General features: G+C 40.8%; 1 protein-coding gene and 1 long non-coding RNA gene across 6 annotated transcripts in view; one reads left to right on the forward strand and one right to left on the reverse strand.

The window, feature by feature from the left end:
* The window catches only part of cenpe (centromere protein E), a 111,196-nt gene that overhangs the window by 27,554 nt on the left and 67,535 nt on the right, over nucleotides 1-16,107 (reverse strand). For all 5 annotated transcript variants that reach the window (XM_079646204.1, XM_079646205.1, XM_079646203.1 and 2 more), the window contains 6 exons: nucleotides 13,992-14,153; nucleotides 13,638-13,871; nucleotides 8,990-9,073; nucleotides 7,645-7,761; nucleotides 7,287-7,550; nucleotides 4,284-4,385 (listed from right to left, as the gene is read on the reverse strand). In XM_079646204.1, the coding sequence (XP_079502330.1) occupies nucleotides 4,284-4,385; nucleotides 7,287-7,550; nucleotides 7,645-7,761; nucleotides 8,990-9,073; nucleotides 13,638-13,871; nucleotides 13,992-14,153 (963 nt within the window). The remainder of the gene's footprint in view (nucleotides 1-4,283; nucleotides 4,386-7,286; nucleotides 7,551-7,644; nucleotides 7,762-8,989; nucleotides 9,074-13,637; nucleotides 13,872-13,991; nucleotides 14,154-16,107) is intronic.
* Nucleotides 14,482-16,107, forward strand: part of LOC307016869 — a 305,672-nt gene continuing 304,046 nt past the window's right edge. Inside the window, exon 1 of the long non-coding RNA XR_013801943.1 lies at nucleotides 14,482-14,515. This is a non-coding gene — a long non-coding RNA (uncharacterized lncRNA). The remainder of the gene's footprint in view (nucleotides 14,516-16,107) is intronic.

A 16,107-nucleotide genomic window follows, 5' to 3' on the forward strand; every position in this document is an offset into this window, starting at 1 on the left:
CCTGGTTTCCAAAATGGGGAATATTCCGTTACAACTATGGGAGTTACAGATGTAGCACTTCATTTCAGACTCCAGCTTACAGCTTCCTGCCTAAAACCAGTATAGAGGAATGTTAAGCCCTCCCACTATTTTCCAAGAGAGCGTTGCCAGATTTTCAATTTCAGGTTTTAACCAGGAGATGGCGCTTCATTCACAAATACAGAAAGACAAGTTTCATGGACTTTCAGTTGTGTTTTGAAGAGCATTTGAACACATCAATATTTTAGATACTATACTAAAGTATATCTAATCTTGTAATTCAATAATATATAGTCTTTATATATTAAATAATCATAATAATAATGTAAATGTTTACATTACACTTCTTTATTTTTTATGCTCAAACTTTTACCTTTACAATCGTTTGCTTTAATATGCAGTATATTTGTTGATTATTTTTGTGTTTGCTTCCTCCTGCTCCCTTTCGGAAACATACTGTATGATTTATTATTATTATTAATATGAAGATATTATGAAGATAAGATGTTACTTTATTGATTGAACATTTTAGTTTAGAATGTGCTGTCCCACGGTAATTCAGAAGGCTCACAGGTCACATTCCGACCATTATTTAAAACAATAGGTGCTTTCACACCATCTACAGTTTGATTTGTATAGAGGGAGCTCTGTGGCTGAATGGCCAGCGATTAGGTGCATTTATCATAGGTGATCAGAGCTAACTGCCTGCCGTCAGATTTCATTTAAAAAAACAGATCTGATTTTAAGACTACTTCTGCGCTCATAAAGAATGATAAGAATAAGAATAATGCGTATTGAACTGGTTTCATTAATTAGTGAGTTTATTTAACACTAGAACCGCCAATCGGGTCAATTTGTGTGATGTGTGTTGTGTGTGTGCAATGTAACTTTTTTTCAATAAAATATTAAAGTCTCCCAGTCCGTGACTTTTCCTGAAAGTGTGTTATGTAGCACCCTATGTTGTTAAAAATTGCATTCTAATAGCGGGATTTGACGGTTCTAGGTAGGCCTATACAAATACCTCTGGCGGTTCTAGTGTTAAGGTAATTAGGTACAGTAGAAGCCCTTTTTTATCAGTAACGAATTTAGCAGTTGAACATAAAAGTCAACGAACTGAGGGTCACTTGCAATGACAGTGTTGTGTCTACTGTAAGCTTGTCACTCAGAGTAACCTACCGTTAATTTAGCTGCTGGAGAAGAAAGATCAGGGGGGAGGGGGGGAGAGAGCTGTGGTTAATGGGCCATTAGTTGTGTAAATACACAGCTGAGCGCTGCCGTTTCATTCAGACTGTTTAAAAAAACTGTAACAACGGACTATTTTTCAAGATCCCTCCGCTACGCTTTGGGATCCTGATCTGCCGACGAGGCTCCATTAACATATAAATATTTTTAGTGAATTACTCAGTTTAGGCACGTTAATAACGTTTTAATGAAGTTGAATACAGTATATTCATATTTGTCAGTGATTTCATGTCATGTAATGTAGATCTGCAATACAAATATTTTTGGGGTATGGGGGGGTCTGGGACCCGGAGTAATCAGCGGCCGTGAGCTGTTATGTGCCATCATGACACGCATGGTGTTCTTTTTTATATATTATAATGAAGTACGAGCTGTGTGCTCGAGTCTTCCTGCCTGTCGGCTCTGCTCTCATGGATGTATAATAAGGCTCTGCTGCTCCGAGATGATGGTCTAGCTTCAGCAGCTACATTACCTACGGGTGCGTTCGTTAATATTAACTGTGCTTCCGGAGTCACTGTGGCACAGACTGGACCGCTGGTGAACAGCTGTTAGAACGGGCCATTCAGGTGTTCAGAGCAGAGCTCCCTGTCGGAGCGGCAGAGGGTGATGTGAACTGAAAAGTTTTTCTGTGGCAATATTATTTAAGGAATCGTTGAGCTAGCTAGCTAGCATATATTGTCACTATCTGCTAACGTTAGCTTTAGCCTTCTATTTCTAATAGTTTTTTTCATGGGCTATAAACAGAGGTGGTAAAAGTGTATGTATATATATATATATATTGTACTTGGGTAAAAGTAGAAGTACTCAGGTCTTGTACAGTACTTGAGTAAAAGTAGAAGTACTCAGATCTTGTCCTTGAGTAAAAGTAGAAGTACCAGAGTGTAGGAATACTCTGTTACAGTAAAAGTCCTGCATTCAAAATGTTCCTCAAGTAAAAGTAGAAAAGTATTATCATCAAAATATAGTGAAAGTAGCAACAGTAAAAGTAGTCATTGTGCAGATTGGTCCATTTCAGAATAATATATATGATATGTTTTATAATGATTGATCATGAAAGTGTTCTCAAAGCTGGTAAAGGTGCAGCTAGTTTGAATGACTTTGTATACTGCAGGGTAGCTTGTGGATTTACTCCAGGTGGAACTAAAGTCTGATTTAACACTTTATTATATTTCACATCATTCATCCACATCTGTAAAATAACTAAAGGTATTAAATACATGTAGGGGAGTAGAAGTACACCATGTGCCTCTGAACTGTAGTGGAGTAGAAGAACAAAGTAGCAAAACATTGAAATACTTAAATAAAGTACAAGTATCTCAAAATTGTGCCCAAGTATAGTATTTGTTGAGTTTATGAACTTAGTTATTTTCCACCATGTGGCTATAAAGATAGAAAGACTAAGCCTTGCACAGAGGCGTGAAAATACATTTTCAAAATGCTCAACAGTGCTGCCAAAATTATAAACTGACTGCTACACAATTAAAATAAATGCTTTTATATATTTCTATTAGATGTGACTCTTTGGCGTTTCTGTTATTATTAACACTGCTGCTTTAGTTGTTCCGACTGCTGAAATCCTCTGTTATTCCTCATTTTAAAGCCGATATTCCGTGGGGTGGGGGAGCCGGGGGCTCGTGTCCTTGTCACCTTTTTCATACAGATGAGTTTGCATCCCAAAGCCTCAGTCACCTTAATTCATGTAATAAAAACATCTCAGGTCAGTAATACTCAAAGCTAAATGTGCAATACCATGTTCAGCTATATTACTATTTATAATGTTATTGTTGTTACATCCGAAGATGTACATATTGGAATGATTTCTTAACTTAGAGTAGGCTATTTTTTACAATGTGTGTTGGAAGGATTTATTAAATTACTATGAATATTGTCATTGTTGAAGGCTTTTAGAGAAGGGTGAACTATAAGCCTGAATTACATAACATTTTATACCTAAAAACATAAAAGCCACAATAAATAAATCACAGTTATTGTAGTTATTTTTACCTCCTGTATTGCTTTCAACCCACCAGCTTTTATGGTGTTGTTACGTCACTAACTGTAAGCTTGTCACATACAGTCTATGGTCACTCAGAGTAACCTACTGTTAATTTAGCTGCTGGAGAAGAAAGATCAGGGGGGGAGGAGGGAGAGAGCTGCCGTTTCATTCACACTGTTTGAAAAACGGTAACAACGGACTATTTTTCTTAGCGGATGCATGTCAATTTAAATCAATACATACAACTATTTTTTAAATCAATAAAAACATTTTCTAAATCCACAAAAGCATTTAAATTAATATTGGGAGTCATGTCTTTACTTTGTTGAGAATGTGGCCATGTAATAAGCGGGATAATTTGCAGCGACTTGTTCCTTATGGGGAAAATAACACCCGTCATGCAGACCAAGATCCCTCCGCTGCGCGTTGGGATCCTGATCTGCCAACGAGGCTCCATTAAAATATAAATATTTTTAGTGAATTACTGAGTTTAGGCACGTTAATAACGTTTTAATGAAGTTGAATACAGTATATTCATATGTGTCAGTGATTTCATGTCAATTCGGCGAACATAAACATAAATGATCGTGGTGAAGATGATGATTAAATTAGGATTAAAAATCGAGAGCCGGGCTGCATTTCCTCCCATTCGTTTTTTTCGACTAAACAACATTATTTTGTTAAATAACAACATGGTGATGTTTTGTAAATGATTACATGTCTCTTATTTAGCACAGAGTATGATATCCGTGACATATGGATCTTAAGAAAGTTCCGCTGTACATCCAGCGTACTGTATCTGACTTTATTTCACATGAGCTCCAGTGTTGAACCCCACTGCACCCCCTGGTGGATCAATGATCCATTGCAGCTGGCTTCATTATAATTACATTTATCTATCACGGGGGCGGTCTCAAGTCAAGCTGGAGGTTTTCCCTTGAGCGAGGGCAGATCACGTACCAATCACGGCCCTCGCGTTTCAAACTGTCTGAAATGAATCGCTACATCTGTAATGAATGACACCTACCCTTTGTTGCAGCTGGGTCTCTTGTTCTCTTCTCTCAGCCTGCTCTCTCAGCTGAGAGTTCAGCTGTTCCTGCTCGCTCAGCTTCTCCTTGGTGGCTGAGACCTGGAATTGTAGGGAACATAATTTAGCAGACGAAAAAAGCGGATGGTTTATCGGCATTATTAAGCAATCCTTTAAAGTTGTGCAAATGTACCAACTCCACCCAGTCCTCCAGCTCAGAGCTGCTGCATTTATGGTCTGTGGTTAACTTAAGTTTTATAGATTTTAAAGATTTGTTCTCCGACAAGAAACAAATAACATGAGATAAAATACTACAAAAATACCATAAAATGTAGGACTCCAAGAAGATAAACATAGGGTAATCTGAAACTAGTTCTAAACACAGGCTTTATTAAACAGGAATGTCTTTAGAACCCTCTTAAAATGTTGGACACCGCCTGCCTCCCTGATAAAAACAGGAAGTTGGTCCCAGAGAAAGGGAGCCTTGCAGCTGAACGCTCCGACTCCTGATCTGGTTTTGCAGACTAAGGGCAGCACTAACAGACCTGCACTCTGGGAGCGTTGTATTGTCTCAACGGTATTCACTTAAGTATTTAGCTTCATGAGTAGCCATTTTACTACTTTAGGTTCCCTTGTTTTTTTAAGGTCTTTGGTTACCATAAGTTTGATGGATTTTCACAATTAGTTATACGATATAAAACACATCAGTAACCACTCCACTAGTGTTGCACGGTGTACCGATACTTGAAAGGTACCGCGATACCATCCCGTTAAAAATGTTACGGTTCCTCCGTTTCATTAGTATCGGTACTTTAAGAATGATGGGGAAAAGTACTCCGGTGAGAAAGCGCTGTTTTAATAAGGGCCGTGTGTGTTCAGCGCTCTGCTTCCACTCCCTGCACTGCAGCCGTGCCTGCAGTCCCTCCCCTCTCAAGCGCGCTCTAAGTCCCTCCCCTCTCTCGTGCACGCGCTAGCTGCCAGAGCATGTGAGAAAACGAGAAGCATGACTGCAAGTGGGAGTGCAACAGCCGCTGCGCCTCGGCTTGTTCACAAAAAAGACGTCAGAAGCGAAAAACAAAAAAGTAGTTTGAGAAGATGCTTAATTTTATTTAATACGAATTCTTGACATTTATTTTATTTATTGTTCTCATTGTTTAAAAGTGTGTGTTATGGTTCTGGTGTGAAATAAAGCACAATAATTACATTTAAGACTGTTGCCCTTTTTTAAAGAAAAGTATCTAAAAATAATCGGAATCGCAATTCTTGACTTGGTATCGAAACCAAAATGCTGGTATCGTGACAACACTACACTCCACTGATGAATGTCCAAAAAAAATTGTCATAAAAACCACGGTTGCTAACACGTGTCTAAATCAGTGGACAGCAACCGGTCGATCACGAGCGTGGTGCGGGTAGATCGCTCACCGTAAAAAAAAAAGTAACAAAAGCAGTCTTTAGCTTAGCGGTGTTGTGGTGAAGAAATGCAACAGTATTGTAGTTTATAGCCAGGGGTGCACATAACTGGTACGCAGGTACGCGGCACAAATCTGAATTGCGTAACATCACTTTTGTCACTACGCGCCTTTGCGTACCTCAAAACATCAAAAACTAAAAACACATATTTCGTCTACACGTGTTTCTTGTCAACACTCAATGGAGTAAACTACGAGACATGTAAAAAAAAACAAAGACATTAAGCAGCTTTGTTGCCGTTTCACTCCTTGCAAAAGATCTTCGGACTTTCTATGACTGATTGAACTGGAGCTGGGCGAGCCGAGCCGCGCAGGACATAGCCGACGGACCTGTTAAGCTTTACAGGAGGCAGAGGCTTAGATCACTGGACGAGTTGAGTTGTTCACGTGTGCACAGACAGGGTTAACGTCGGTATGAACAGAATTGTGCCAAAACTCCGCCAACTGGCTGCAGTGGGACATTCTGTGCCCCGCGCACACACTGGAGAACTGCGCAAAATCAGCTGATCACAACGTTCATGCTCTGTGGTCAAGCTGCTGCAGTTTGAATTACAACAAAGTGGAGCAAAACACACAGTTGCAAACTTCCTCAGGGTGTTATGGAAGAGTTTGAAATCAGATATTGTGTAGGAATACTCTGTTACAGTAAAAGTCCTGCATTCAAAATGTTAGTAAAATTAGAAAAGTATTATCAAAATATAGTTAAAGTACCAAAAGTAAAAGTAGATTGGTCCATTTCAGAATAATATATATGATATGTTTTATAATGATTGATCATGAAAGTGTTCTCAAAGCTGGTAAAGGTGCAGCTAGTTTGAATGACTTTGTATACTGCAGGGTAGCTTTTGAATTTACTCCAGGTGGAACTAAAGTCTGATTTAACACTTGATTATATTTCACATCATTCATCCAGATCTATAAATTAATTAAAGGTATTAAATACATGTAGTGGAGTAAAAGTACACCATTTACCTCTGAACTGTAGTGGAGTAGAAGTACAAATTAGCATCAAAGTCAAGTAAAGTACAAATATCTCAAAATTGTACTTAAGTACAGAGTTAAATAAGTGTACTTAGTAACTTCCCACATCTGAAATCAGATATGACTTCAAGTCATGTGATAATTTCTTAGTATTTGATCCTTCAACTTGGCCTCAGGAAATGCAAGGACTTCACAGTTTTGACAACAAGTTTTGGAGAACGCAAATCGGAGGCTTAAAAAGAGACAGGGAGGTGCATCTTCATCATCTAGCATGCAAGAAGTGTAAATAGGACACTGAAGGAGACATTGAGGAGGACCACGCTTCATGTGGGGTGAGTACCAAACGCTGTCTCCTGGTACTCATCTGAGTAACTCACTAAAAAAAAAGTTATGTGCACCCCTGTTTATAGCCCAACGTTAGCTTTTTACTTCAGGAGAGTACAAAATAATCCGGGGGCCCAGCAGGAATTTCCCCCAAGAAACTGGGCCTGATTATACTGGGACTGGTCAGTATATACAAGAATCTCAAACTATAGTACTCTGTGTTTACCATCTCCATCCTGTCCTCCAGCTGGTCTCTGAGCTGCTGCTTCTCCTGCCTCAGTCCCTCCAGGGTCTCCTGCAGCTGGTCTCTGTCCTCACTGAGAGACGTCACTCTGCTCTGCAGCTGGTCTCTGTCCTCACTGAGAGACGTCACTCTGCACTGCAGCTTCTCCATCTCCTCTGTGGAGCTCTGACCGCTGCTTTCCTTCTCAGAGAGCAGAGCGTCTCTCTCTGCTTCAATGCTCTCCAGTTTCTCAGTTAGAGTCTTCTTCTGTGAGTAAGGAAGCAGATCATTTTACTCTGAAAACCAGTTTTATAAAAGTATATTCTTACTTTTCAAAACAAAGTTATTACTGGACACCAACCTGTTGATCTAAAGAGCTCTCCTTCTGCTGACACAGTTTGTCCAGCTCAGAATTCATCTGCTGCTGCTCACACAGCTTCTCTTGGACGGTCGTCAGAAGCTCTTGTGTTGTGGAAGCCTTTGAAAAAATGTGTATCTTTTAGGGGTGTAACGGTACACGTACCGAAATTATTCGGTACGGGCCCTTCGGTTCGGTACACGTGTGTACCGAACGAATATAACGTTAAACGTAAAAAATTGAGAACGTGAACAACTTCTTGGAAGTAATCTCAGGTGCTGCGTCGGAGCATTCTGAGTAATTTGCTCACATTGGGTTCAAAGCTTCATAGAGCGAGCAAGTCATTTCATTGGACGAGAGGCATACTATTAGAGCTGTTCAGAGGGATGCGTTCAAATTTAGTCAGTAATTTGAGGAACTGTCGAAATGGCGAACGCAGATCAAGTTGAGCTCGAAAATCCTCCAGCATCATTGAAGTCTCCGGTTTGGGAACATTTTGGGTTCGCAGTTACGTACAAGGATGACGGACAAAGACAGGTGGACCGAACCAAAGATGTTTGTCGGCATTGTTCAACTCAAATTGGTTACGCGGCTGGCAATAAATCAAACTTGAACACTCATTTCAAAAGGCATTACCCGAACTTGAATATCACCGGTACCAAAAGAAAAAAGACTGAAGTGCAAACCAAACTCCCGCTAGCATTTAAGCCTCCACCACTCGCAAAAGGTTCAGACTGAGCCAAAGCTATTACAAACGCCAAATATCCTTATGTTGCCATGTTAGCAAAGCGATATCTGGCTGTATCTGATACATCTGTCCCTAGCGAGAGGGTGTTCTCCACAGCAGGAGACAAGTTAGTGCCAGCAGATCTGCCCTTTCGGCAAGCAATGTGGACAAGTTAATTTTTCTTTAAAAAAACATGAAAATACAATGACAAGCAAGTCATAATGTCAAACTGGCTGCTTAGGTACTAGTACAGTACAGTTTAAATACAGATAATTTCAGTTCATCGAAATGCTGCACCTTAATGTTTATGTTATTATATTTTGTATTTAGTTGACTGAATACATTATGCACAGTTTAATAATAATTAAAAAAATAATAATATATATTTTATGGTAATTTGTTGTGCCGTACCGAAAACGTACCGAATCGAACCGTGACCTAAAAACCGAGGTACGTACCGAACCGAAATGTTTGTGAACCGTTACACCCCTAGTATCTTTAGAAACTTAAATATGCATCTGTTATCAGGTGTTATCACTCAATCGACAAGTAAATGCAAAAATAAATCATCCAAACTTAACACAGCCAACTTGGACTCTCCTATAAAGTGGAGTTTCTCACCATAGTCATGTTCTGCTGTAGATCATCTTCCAGCTTCCTCTTCTGCTCAGTGACAATTTGTAGAGACACATTGAGAGTTGCCATCTGTCGAAGCATATATGTATTGATAAATCATCCTCCAAATACTTGCTAAACAATTCCAAACCCAAAATACATTTTGAACAGCAAAGAGAAGAAAAAGTGTTCTTCTTAAGTTTGCAAAATTCCAGGAATTTTCAAAAATGGAAACTTTCCATGGGAATTAACGGGAACATACTAAATTGAAGGTTGGCTCTTCATATGGAACTTAAATATAGTTGGGGAAATTATATTTTAGCATCATCTTGACAAAAACAAACAGATGCCATTAAAGTACACTTCAATATCCATGCCATTCCTCAATCACATGCACATAGCACACTGCTTACTGCATGGATATTGAGACCACACCCCCTACTGGCACTGTGTATTCCTCTATCACATGCACAGAGGATTTCTAGAAGACAGCACCACACTTTTGAGCCCAAAGCACAAGACAAATGAAGCCACACATTTGAGCCTGTGGACTACACAAAGTGAAGTATGTGTTGATGATATTATGGGATAATATATTTATTTAATGTTTAAATTGCAAATATCACATACAAATGTATTCATATTAGGGCTGAACGATATATCGTGTCATGGCGATAACCGCGATATGCGCAATATTCACACCGCAGGGACGTGCAGTTTTATTACTTTTTTTTTTTTAAATGCTAAAGAACTTTAGCACAGAATTCAAAATAAAGATACCCTTATTACTTATCGAAACTGCACATACAATATATCCGATTTAAGCTGAGACTCCACAGATTATTTAAGTATAGTATCATCACTAAGCGATCCGATCTCGCGACAGGGGAAGCAAACAAACATCACAACACTTACATTTACGGAGCTTTTACGGGAGATCGTCTCAACGTAGCTGTCAATCTGATCAAAACACGTGTTCAATGGCATTAAAACGAGAAAAAACGCGGCTGAATCGGTTGATCCATAGGTTAATAATGTATCTGTGGCTTTGAAGCAATTGTTCATAATCCATAATTCCATTTTTATGTAAAAATCGGAGTACAAAAGTTAGCTGCTAACGGTAGCCACCAGAGTGTATGCAGCTTCCGGTTTTGGCTACGCGACACTCTCACTCCTTATAGAGAGCCGCAGTGACGCGTCCTTAAACCCGGAAGTAAACTTCTTCCGGTTCCATCATCAAAAACCAATGCAAATTCTCCATAGGATTTTGGAAAATAGCTCGAAATAAGGTCCGTGGTTGACACACATTTACGAGAGGGATCACGTTTTGTTCAGCCGGATAATCTCCACATGTCAACCCTACTTTTATAATTTTTGAATCATAAATCTAGTCGCCAGAAGCAAAATGCTAACGTTATGCTATAAACTAACTACAAGCCAGTACAGCAGCAGGGCTGCTGTGGCTGCTTGCCACAAAAGGAAAACTTGCGCGGCTCTCATGTCAGGGGTACTTCAGTGAGTGACATCAGGGTATATGCAGGAATCCTGAGGTCAAATTTAATACCTTTTAAGACCTTTTTTAAGACCCTTTCCATACATTTTAAGACCTCATTGCAACTTTGAGTTCTGACTGGTTACATTGGCTACACACTTTACCTTACATTTACTATATTGATTGTAAGATAGCACAACTAAACAGAGTGCAGACAGACTACTGAAGCCTCCTCTCCACATGAACTTCAACCTCTCTGTGAAGGTCAGGTTTAATGCAGTTTGCTGCTTTGTTTTTTCTGTACTCTGTGCTCTTTCATTCCAGTAAAACTTCTCAGAAACCATTAGAAACCAGTATTTGACCAATAAACAAAACAATTGACAAAACTTTGAACTATGGAATATATTAAACTTTGGTGAGCTTCAGCGGGCCGGGGTAATGCCATATAGGAGCTCCCTCACAAATACCCAGGGGTTAAATTGGGCTGGGGCTGTCCGGGGCTAAGCCCTGGCACATAGGACGATGCTCTGACGTCATCACCCTCACACATTTGTCATATGTTTACAAAAAACGATATATATGTTAAGACTTTTCTCGTTCTTAATATAGACTATATTAGTGTCGATATGTGTTGACTTTACTTTAAAATAGCAGATCTCTGTGACCGGATATAGTTTGGCTTAGACCCCGGCCCCACGAGGACGCATACGGTAAAACGCATACGCAAACGCAAAAAAATTATTCCGTTCACACACATTCGATTAATTAATGTGTCCGTTCACACTAGACCGCTGGAAATGCTGGAAACGCTGTAGTATATATAGATGAGTAACAAATGCGTCACTTCCGGGCAAAAATAACGGCTCCGCCCACTTTTGGGGGAAAACAATGCTGTCAGTTGAACGGCGGTCAATACAAATTCAGAAGTTTTTGCCAATCCGATCAGAAATGTAAGAAAACAGGAGATTTTTGGATCTTCAAAGAGCCCGATTCCAATGGCCAGACAGGCAAACAATTGCATTAAGCCATTAGAAATAGACGATCGGGCTCGATATATTGTTAAATATAGAAGTAGGCTATTTATTTTCATAGATGAGTGTAACATCTACGTCACTTTACGGCCCCGCCCACTTTTGGGGGAAACAACGGCTGTCATTTGAATGGCGATCGAGCCTGAAGCCACTGAGATCTTCTGCTACTGTCTTTTCTTCTTAGAGGAAGTTCAGAAACACGTAACTCTGGATTTGTTTTAATGTTTGAGGTGCAATAAATAACACAGCAGCTTTTTCGCATGATAAAACTATTATGTTCCGCCTCACTCATGAGAGTAACAGCTGGAGAAATTACAGCCTCGCCTACTGATTTTAATTTAACCATATATCAAGACCGATTGTCAATTACCAATGATCGAATGTAATTGTTTGCCTGACTGGCCATCGTAATCGAGCTCTTTGAAGATCCAAAAAGCCACAGTTTTCAAAAAAACTGATCGGATGGGCAAAAACTTCTGAATTTGTATTGACCGCCATTCAAATGACAGCGTTGTTTTCCCCAAAAGTGGGCGGGGCCATAATTTTTGCCCGGAAGTGACGTAGGTGTTACTCTCATCTATGCCAGGCCTGTAAGTGGCGCTGCTGCCGCCACAAAATACACCAAAAGCAGCGAAAAAGACCCCGGAGCATGGTTGCCATGGTTGCCCTTCTGTTTATTCTCCGCGGTGGACGGCGTGTTCTCCTGCTGTATATCTCTCAGGTAGTCCACCAGCAGATGAAAAACACCCACCTCTTCGGCTCTTCCAAGGGACGAGGGAACCGTGCGGCAGAGTTTCCGTTAAAAAAATGTTCCGCCGGTCAACAAGTCCGTTAAAGTTTAAATCTTCCGTACAAAATTAGAAAAGTGCCGATCAGAGGTCTTCTTTGTTATTTATTAAGCTTTAAAACAAATTGATAACGACTCTGTTCTCTGTATAATAATATTTAATAAACGGTGCCTGTCTCTCTTTTCCTCCCCCTCTTCTGACAGCCCAGCAGCAGCAGGAGACGTGGGGAGAGGGAGGCGGGCTATTTCATCGTAATCAGAAAATGATCATATAGGTCTTACACACGGAGCCGTTGGACCCCCAGAGCGTTGCCTATGCCGGTCTACCCACCTTGGGACGCCCCCCCCGCAGAGCGGAGCAAGGCAACGAAACTTAAAAGAAGAAGCAGCATTTTACGGCGCGCTATGGGGGCCGCCTTGAGGGGGTTTCCCGACATGTCGTTTCAGTAAATTAAAGGGTGTTTCATGTTGTCGTTGCTGTGGGACTTCTTAATACCTTGGAAAATGACTTTTAATACTTTTTAATAGCCTTAATTTTCGCTAAATTGATTTATCAACTTTTAATACTTTTTAAGACCCCGCGGACACCCTAGACATGCAGGCTCTGCATGCACAGCAAACCACCAATCACAATCATTCTTGATCAGATCACAGCAGACCCCGCCCCGCTAGTTTGCAGACCATCAAAACACCGGTAAAAAATTAGCGAGGCACAGGAGGACAATACCTTCATCCGGTTAAATATAGTAAAAAAAACACAATATATATCGCAGGGGGGGGGGGGGGAAATCGCGATGTCAGTTTTTTTCAATATCGTGCAGCCCTAATTCATATAGTACAGTTTTTCTCAAACTTTTTCATACCAAGGACCACTTAACCAATAAAAAAAAACACTTGCGGACCACCTAACTCCCCAAATATACAAAAACACATCGTCTTTCTAGAACAGATTACAAATCGCCTGAAAATGGTACAAACAAGTGGCAACATGTGTGACGAAGGTGTTGCGCTGTGCTATATCCTGCAATCGAAAGTGAAACTTAAGCTCGCTCGCGGAGATATCCCGCGAGAGTGCGGAGAACTTAAATACATTTATTTAAAATATGGAATATTTCCAAGATTCCCCAGCTTAACTACCCATGGAAATGTATCGGAAACTTTCCGAAAATGTACCGGAAATGTTCCGCCTCTTTGCAACCCTAGTTCTTCTCAGTTATTTGTTCTTTTATGGGGGTCATAAAACTGTGTGAACGCCATGCTGGGTGACAGCATACCCAGCTACTAATATATCTGATGAAAACAGACATGGGGGATGGAAACAGGGCAGAGCAACTGGTCACAAACCTCAGTGTTTACCATCACCATCCTCTCCTCGAGCTGGTCTCTGAGCTGCTGCTTCTCCTTCCTCAGTCCCTCCAGGGTCTCCTGCAGCTGGTGTTTGTCCTCACTGATAGACGTCACTCTGCTCTGCAGCTTCTCCATCTCCTCTGTGGAGCTCTGACCGCTGGTCTCCTTCTCAGAGAGCAGAGCGTCTCTCTCTGCTCGCAAGCTCTCAAGCTCCTCAGACAGCGTCTGAATCTGTCCGGAAAGAGATACGACTTCATTGTTATTTCAAATATTGAAAGTGATGTGAATGTCGCAAAAAAATCTGAGTTCAGGTGGTTATGATTGATTTGATTCAAAAGAGTGTAGTCCTGCCTGATCGTGCAGCTCCTGACGCTGGAGGGTAATCTCTGCATCACTCCCATCATTCGCTCTGCTCTCCAGCTCTGCCTTCTGACTCTTCAGTGCGATGATCTCATCTTGGAGAACTCTCACCTTCTCCTGAGACACCCTGAGCTCTTCCTGGTTCTCCATCATCTGAAAGAGATTACCACCACGAGTGTCAAGTTAAGATATTTTCTATACAAAGTCATCTAAATTGAGTGATTAATAACAGGGTCTACATTCTTTGACAGCCAAGGACGTTTTAAGCTGTTTTATCACTTGATTATCAATCAAACGGAAGAAAGAACATTAGAAAATATTTTGATATCTGATAAATCCTTTTTTTTTCAAATTTAAAACAGTTAGACAAAGTGAAAATAATCTGCAGATTGATAATGAAACGCATCATAAATTGCAGCCCTTCTCCTTAGATTTCTTTTTAAATTGACTAGTTATGCCGCTTCAATTACAAGGTATTGGCCGCTTTCACACCGCAGGACTTGCCGTACTTTAGTGCCGGCACTAAAGTTCCACGGCAATGAATCCGCCAGGGGGCTAGTGCCAATCGCATTCACACCGCAGTACTTTCCCTGAGGCAAGATTACGCTGACGTCACTTCGTCTTCTTCTTCTCTGGGTTTACTGGCAGGCCGCAAAACCACTTCACGGAGAGTACAAAAAAAAACGAGAGAAGAAGAACTACACGGGGGAGGGGGTATAAAGCCCACCCGCTGTACATGTATGTATATATATATATATACAGTGGGGCAAAAAAGTATTTAGTCAGCCACCAATTGTGCAAGTTCTCCCACTTAAAAAGATGAGAGGCCTGTAATTTTCATCCTAGGTATACCTTAACTATGACAGACAAAATGAGAGAGAAAAAAAAGCCAGAGAATCACATTGTCTGATTTTTAAAGAATTTATTTGCAAATTATGGTGGAAAATAAGTATTTGGTCAATAACAAAAGTTCATATCAATACTTTGTTATATAACCTTTGTTGGCAATGACAGAGGTCAAACGTTTTCTGTAAGTCTTCACAAGGTTTTCACACACTGTTGCTGGTATTTTGGCCCATTCCTCCATGCAGATCTCCTCTAGAGCAGTGATGTTTTGGGGCTGTCGCTGGGTAACAGACTTTCAACTCCCTCCAAAGATTTTCTATGGGGTTGAGATCTGGAGACTGGCTAGGCCACTCCAGGACCTTGAAATGCTTCTTACGAAGCCACTCCTTCGTTGCCCGGGCGGTGTGTTCGGGATCATTGTCATGCTGAAAGACCCAGCAGCGTTTCATCTTCAATGCCCTTGCTGATGGAAGGAGGTTGTCACTCAAAATCTCACGATACATTGCCCCATTAATTCTTTCCTTTACATGGATCAGTCGTCCTGGTCCCTTTGCAGAAAAACAGCCCCAAAGCATGATGTTTCCACCCCCATGTTTCACAGTAGGTATGGTGTTCTTTGGCTGCAACTCAGCATTCTTTCTCCTCCAAACACAGTCTAGTTGAGTTTTTACCAAAAAGTTATATTATGGTTTCATCTGACCATATGACATTCTCCCAATCCTCTTCTGGATCATCTAAATGCTCTCTAGCAAACTTCAGACGGGCCTGGACATGTACTGACTTAAGCAGGGGGACACGTCTGGCACTGCAGGATTTTAGTCCCTGGCGGCGTAGTGCGTTACTGATGGTAGCCTTTGTTACTTTGGTCCCAGCTCTCTGCAGGTCATTGAGTAGGTCCCCACGTGTGGTTCTTGGATTTTTACTCACCGTTCTTTTGATCATTTTGACCCCACAGGGTGAGATCTTGCGCGGAGCCCCAGATCGAGGGAGATTATCAGTGGTCTTGTATTTCTTCCATTTTCTAATAATTGCTCCCACAGTTGATTTCTTCAGACCAAGCTGCTTACCTACTGCAGATTCAGTCTTCCCAGCCTGGTGCAGGTCTACAATTTTGTTTCTGGTGTCCTTTGACAGCTCTTTGGTCTTGGCCATAGTGGAATTTGGAGTGTGACTGAGGTTGTGCACAGGTGTCTTTTATACTGATAACGAGTTCAAACAGGTGCCATTAATACAGTTAACAAGTGGAGGACAGAGGAGGCTC

The sequence above is a fragment of the Notothenia rossii genome, assembly GCF_949606895.1.
Source record: "Notothenia rossii genome assembly, chromosome: 8".
Classification (NCBI taxonomy): Eukaryota; Metazoa; Chordata; class Actinopteri; order Perciformes; family Nototheniidae; genus Notothenia; species Notothenia rossii.